The 6,329-nt window shown below is 42.2% G+C and overlaps 1 protein-coding gene across 2 annotated transcripts in view; it reads left to right on the top strand.

The window, feature by feature from the left end:
• Positions 1–5,716: 5,716 nt before the first annotated feature.
• LOC115197051 (ATP-binding cassette sub-family C member 8-like) overlaps positions 5,717–6,329 on the top strand; it is a 126,020-nt gene continuing 125,407 nt past the window's right edge. For both annotated transcript variants that reach the window (XM_029758193.1, XM_029758195.1), the window contains exon 1: positions 5,717–6,087. In XM_029758193.1, the coding sequence (XP_029614053.1) occupies positions 6,067–6,087 (21 nt within the window). In that variant the 5' untranslated portion in view covers positions 5,717–6,066. The remainder of the gene's footprint in view (positions 6,088–6,329) is intronic.

The raw sequence follows: 6,329 nt of genomic DNA, 5'->3' as shown, positions 1-6,329 counted from the left end.
TCGCATTAACATCTGCTAACCATGTACACTGCTCAAAAAAATAAAGGGAACACTTAAACAACACAATGTAACTCCAAGTCAATCACACTTCTGTGAAATCAAACTGTCCACTTAGGAAGCAACACTGATTGACAATAAATTTCACATGCTGTTGTGGAAAGAGGAAGGCATTGATGCTATGGACTGGCCCGCCCGTTCCCCAGACCTGAATCCAATTGAGCACATCTGGGACATCATGTCTCGCTCCATCCACCAACGCCACGTTGCACCACAGACTGTCCAGGAGTTGGCGGATGCTTTAGTCCAGGTCTGGGAGGAGATCCCTCAGAAGACCATCCGCCACCTCATCAGGAGCATGCCCAGGCGTTGTAGGGAGGTCATACAGGCACGTGGAGGCCACACACACTACTGAGCCTCATTTTGACTTGTTTTAAGGACATTACATCAAAGTTGGATCAGCCTGTAGTGTGGTTTTCCACTTTAATTTTGAGTGTGACTCCAAATCCAGACCTCCATGGGTTGATAAATTGGATTTCCATTGATTATTTTTGTGTGATTTTGTTGTCAGCACATTCAACTATGTAAATAAAAAAGTATTTAATAAGATTATTTCTTTCATTCAGATCTAGGATGTGTTGTTTAAGTGTTCCCTTTATTTTTTTGAGCAGTATATATGTGACCAATAAAATTTGATTTGATTTGAATGTTGTGAAATGTGTATTTTATTTTTTGTTTATAGTATTTGTAAATATATAAAAGATAGCATTAGAAGGGACAACTAATGAAATAATAAATCCCCAAATAAAGGGAACTGGAACACAAAAGTACTCGAATGTCTGAAATGACACAGAAATCAACAAGGTAAAATAAAAACTCTACAGAGGACATAGAAGCCACAGTAAGTGGGTATGTGCAGGTATATATGTGGGTAGTGCAGGTGTGTTGGAAGATGGGGTGTCCATGTGTTTGTGTGATTGGAAATGTGTTAGTTAAGTGACTGAGCAATAAAAATGATGCAAATGTGTGTCTGCGAGCAGGAGTTGTGAGAGTCTTCACTTTTGCTCAGATATGGGATATACATTTTAAAATAAATTACAAATATTTAGTTTATTCATTTATTATCCTATCATCATGGAACAGTGCCCAACCCTATATCCTAGACAACCATCTGATCGACCTTCCCACCTGTTTTATAGGCCTACTGCAAGTAGCCTACGCAGCCAAGACAGAAAGATGAACACGGTTAGAGACACACTGAAGCAGAACCACCCCCTCAAGAGTATGAGCCTGCCTGGCAAGGTTGGTCCAACAAAGGCAAAGCCCCTTGGGAGAACATAATATACAAGAATTTTCTCAAAGCTACTAATGAGAACCTTGACGACCTCGTACCTAGCCGGTGGGAATTCCAGGTAGTGGCAGTTCTGGCAACACTGGCTGCAGTACACTATGGGAAGGCGGTCACACTCGGACAATCAGAGAGGGGGCAAATTATTGTGGTCCTGGTGGCACAGAATAATCGAACAGTCTCACAGCACAGAGGTGCTTGGGAAGAAGGGTCACAATGGAGGACCAGCGTGTGTGTGTGTGTGTGTGTGTGTGTGTGTGTGTGTGTGTGTGTGTGTCCGAGCTCCATCAGCTAGGACTAGACATTGGTTAACTAGTTAACTAGTTAATAAGAGCCCCACCTGTTTAGCTAAAAAACAGGTGTGCCTGTTTTGCATGTTATTTTGACATTAATACGTGTCACATATCAGTTTGCAAACAACGTAATTTTTTTTTTTATATAGAATTGAGTTAATAAAGCCGCATACAAACATGGTCTCTTTTTTGCTTTCTTGAGTAAGGCATCTCCAAAATGCAGGTGTTTCAGCCTAGCTCAGTGCTTTCTGTGGTGGTGGGGCAGCTAGTGGAAAATACGGAGCGTAGGGGTTGGTAATATTCTTTAGTTGCGCCGTGATTGGTTCAGTGTTCTGAGAGCTCAAAAATTCAAGCCCCTTGGGTGCTGCCATAGAGTTACATTAGAAGTGCCCATCCAAGAAGGCTCAAGGTCATTGGCCGCAGATAAAATGTCAAATCACGTTATATCGACCGTAGCTTTGATTGGACTGATCATGTCAACATCATACTTTCAAAATATTAGCTAGCAAGCTAGGCTCCCGAGTGGCGCAGCGGTCTAAGGCACTGCATCTCAGTGCTTGAGGTGTCACTACAGACACCCTGGTTTGAATCCAGTCTGTATCACAACCAGCCGTGATTGGGAGTCCCATAGGGCAGTGCAAAATTGGCCCAGCGTCGTCCAGGTTTGGCTGGTGGAAGGCTGTCATTGTAAATAAGAATTTGTTCTTAACTGACTTGCCTAGTTAAATAAAGGTGAATTTTATTTTTTAAATAGACAAGCTGTCATCATCATCAATCACGTCAACAATCTACTGGAAAATCCTTTTCAATCATTGTCATATGAAGAGCAATTATAGATAAAACATAGCGGTACTCATTGGCCATTGGGCATAAACATTACACAGCAAGTTGCAAATCGCAAATTCAACAATGAGTGGTTTGGAAGAAAACAGTGGCTAACTGCAAGCGTTGCAAAGCAATCACTAGCCTGCTATTCAGTGGAGTGGGTGTGTGGTCCAGGTCTGGGTTTAAGGGTCTCTATTCCCAGTTTAAAAGGAAAAACATTCAACACAGTGGGCCAGAAAAGGTTGAATACATTGGCCATGCTGTCAATCCAGCATGACTTTTGCCATGTTCAAAACAACTGGAGACTCGGAACTGGGAAATCCCAGACTTCAGTGAGTCCAATACAACTGGGAACTCATGAAAAAAACAGCTCAGATTGGGAAAATACGTTTTGAATAGTCATCCAACTCAGAGTTCCAAGTCAGGAACTCGGCCTCTTTCTAGAGCTCTGACCTGAAGATCACTGACGTCATGATTCAACCTTGTTTTTTTCTGAATTCCCAGTTGTCTTGAAAGCACCATAAATCCAGAGACTGCCAGACTTTGATGACAAAATTTGCCCACTAGGACCGCCGCGCCACCTTCCTGTTCAAGTGAGCACAGCACAACAAGGTGAGTCCAAAAATGTATTGTATGCTGCTGCATAAATGATGTAATATGCCGGGGAGATATGTATACTGTAGCTAAGAAAGTAATACTAAGTGTATGTTGTGTTGTAAGATTTTAGTAGCCCTTGTGCGTCACCCTAATAATTTGGTCCCTTTCTCCCTCATAACTTAGCCTACTGTTCTGACATGGTGGTGAGCATGTAGCCTAAAGTCTGTTTTAGAGAAATGTAATCATTGACTATTGTAAGAGCTTTCATTGTCTGCTTATATGCCCCCTTTATTTATCCTACGGTTCTGACTTGGTGTACCGGGAGAATACTGTAAGAACGGCCCATGTTCAGAATTCTGTCGCTGTACATTTCAAAAGTGCTGAAAAATAGTTATATTGACTACGTCCGTCCTAGCTCGCTCATTAATGTCTTATCGAGATTACGGATTGCCTCTTATATGCTCGTCGTCCCCTTATGCCATAGTTTGTACATCCCAATTGTCAGTCAAAACGAGATTTGTTTAAGCAAGTCAGCCATATGAGCAATGTTGCCAGACAAGGTTGCACTGATTGCCAGGTGCAGCAGCGGTAAGGATTCACTCCATGGTGTTGAAAAGAAAGCTCTGTTGTTGGGACAGCTTTGTATAGGTCCTACACGGAACCCAAACCGGCTGCGCGCGTGCGCCATCGTGCATAAATTGATTTTGTCCCCCCACACCAAACGCGATCACGACACGCACGTTAAAACATCAAAACAAACTCTGAAACAATTATATTAATTTGGGGACAGGTCGAAAAGCATTAAACATTTATGGCAATTTAGCTAGTTAGCTTGCACTTGCTAGCTAATTTGTCCTATTTAGCTAGCTTGCTGTTGCTAGCTAATGTGTCCTGGGATATAAACATTGAGTTGTTATTTTACCTGAAATGCACAAGGTCCTCTACTCCGCCAATTAATCCACACATAAAACGGTCAACCGAATTGTTTCTAGTCATCTCTCCTCCTTCCAGGCTTTTTTTTTCTCTTGACTTTATATTGCAATTGGCAACTTTCATAAATTAGGTGCTTTACCGCCACCGACCTCGTTCGTCTTTCAGTCATCCACGTGGGTATAACCAATGAGGAGATGGCACGTGTGTACCTGCTTCTATAAACCAATGAGGAGATGGGAGAGGCAGGACTTGCAGCGCGATCTGCGTCAGAAATAGAACTGACTTCTATTTTAGCCCTTGGCAACACAGATGCTCGTTGGCGGGCGCGAGTAGTGTGGGTGCAATAATTTAATAATATGGATTTCTAAATTTATTTTGCAACGCTCGCTAACGAGCGGTGTAGTCAGCCTGTAACAGTTTGTGGTCACCGTTATACTACAATTAATGTATTGTTTTGTGAATTATGTTGTGTAGTGGCTTTGCTGCCATGCATCAGCAAAAAAAAATAATTTGCCCCACCAAGATTTACATGCTAAAATCGCCACTGATTATGTAGAACAAACATGCTTCTCCGATTTTAAGGAATCATGGCATTTCTATTCATGGCATTTCTATCTGCAACGTTCCAAACGTTTTTGTACTGGACACGTCCAGGTGAACCCACTGAGCTAAAGCCTATACAAACCCCGCTCTGCCCATCGCTTGTCTGTCTGGAAAACCTGTGGTAGGCGGGGTCGACCCAGTTCCGTGGCGAGGGTCTTCTCGTCTCTTCTGACATTATTGAATCACAGTCGGCCTAATTGTTACGGTCTCCCTCAATGGGTTAACTGAACACTTGTCTTGTGCCATTTACAATGCGGGAGCACACAAACCCTTGCCTAAACCTAATTCAATCTGTCTATTCAGCCTGTGTAGTTTAGTTAAAATATTGTATGAGTAAATGTTCAATCATCCACTGATTTTGATTAATAAGACATTAATCATTATTATTGTAGCCTATATGAAATCGCTTCTACAATTAATTGCTTCTGTAAATTAAGTAGTTCATGTAGGATTGCATGCTTGCTCACCAGGCGGTGATGTAATAGCAACGCTCAGGCAATGACGTTCAGTTCATTTTAAAATGTGGTGGGCTGGCATAGGCTACGTAACTACAGAGCCTTTTGTGTGTATGCATCAGATCGACCGTTTTTTGTACAGTAGTCGACGGCTCATACTAAAGCAGAAGGTAGCCTTGAAATGGTGTCTCGCGCTGCCTCCTCTGTACACAGTTTCAGGAATGTGGCCACTGGCCAGATCCCGGCAAAAGAAGTGTCTGACTCCCAAATCACAGAGTTTCTAAACCCAGAGGCGCAACATCGAGAGACTTGGGTGAACGCTTGCGAAGCAGACCAGGCTGGGATTTGCGGTTAGAGAAGTCAATAAGAGAAGTGAAACATTCTTCCTTAGTTGTTAATTTTCTCGAAATCGAAAAGCCACAACCTAGATTCGAGCCAATGTCTTAAGTAGGTGAACATGTTGTTACTCCAACCTCGTGAAAGTGACAAACTGACTCGTTTTCTTTATCGTCAAAAGCAACGTTATATCGAAGAAGTGCCATTAATTTGACGGCATGCACATGCGCAATTCGCACGACGTTTTCTGCGCATGAGCTTAATTAGCCAACGTCGCTATGACATCGCCTACAAGCGTGATCGGGATTTTCTATTGGAGAAGCAGTTTCTGCCTATCTTTATAGTGTACTGTCTTTGCCCAGACGGTCACGGCATCCATCAATCGTTTCTGTCAGTTTAACCAAGTTCCCTTTGTTTGTGGACGTGATGGACTCTAGCTGCGTTTAAAACCAGAACAGACGTGACTAATTGTTTGTTTCTTTCCGAATGTTTTTCTTTTTTTAGTTGGTTGGATGCTCAGTCAAGACAAGATGAACAAGAGAGAAGATGCATAGTACCTGAGATTATTTTGTGGTCCACTAAAATAACTAACCTACTTCTTGATTGAAAATCATCTGTTTATGTTGGCTTTTTGTTGCACTCGAGGACTGGAGTCCACAACCGTCGCTCTTGGAAAGTGATGATCTCACGATACAAACCGGTAAGTGTTTTGCATGTGTGGATGCTACTGCTTGGTTGTTGAATGGGTTTGTCGAAACAGTTATCTCGTGCGCACAATTGGTGAAATAAAAACTCCAGTGAAAAGGTATGCGTTTTTTATATTTCGCTCAACATTACTCACCATCGATTTTTTTTTGTCTTTCAAAGAAGTTTATTATTCGATTGTTTTCCACTGGGCACATATGTCAGTTCAACGTCCAGTTATGATTTACAGTTGGTTGA

Source organism: Salmo trutta, chromosome 7, assembly GCF_901001165.1.
Source record: "Salmo trutta chromosome 7, fSalTru1.1, whole genome shotgun sequence".
Lineage (NCBI taxonomy): Eukaryota > Metazoa > Chordata > Actinopteri > Salmoniformes > Salmonidae > Salmo > Salmo trutta.
The sequence above is the reverse complement of the archived record's forward strand: the minus strand, read 5'-3'. Positions and strand labels throughout refer to the sequence as shown.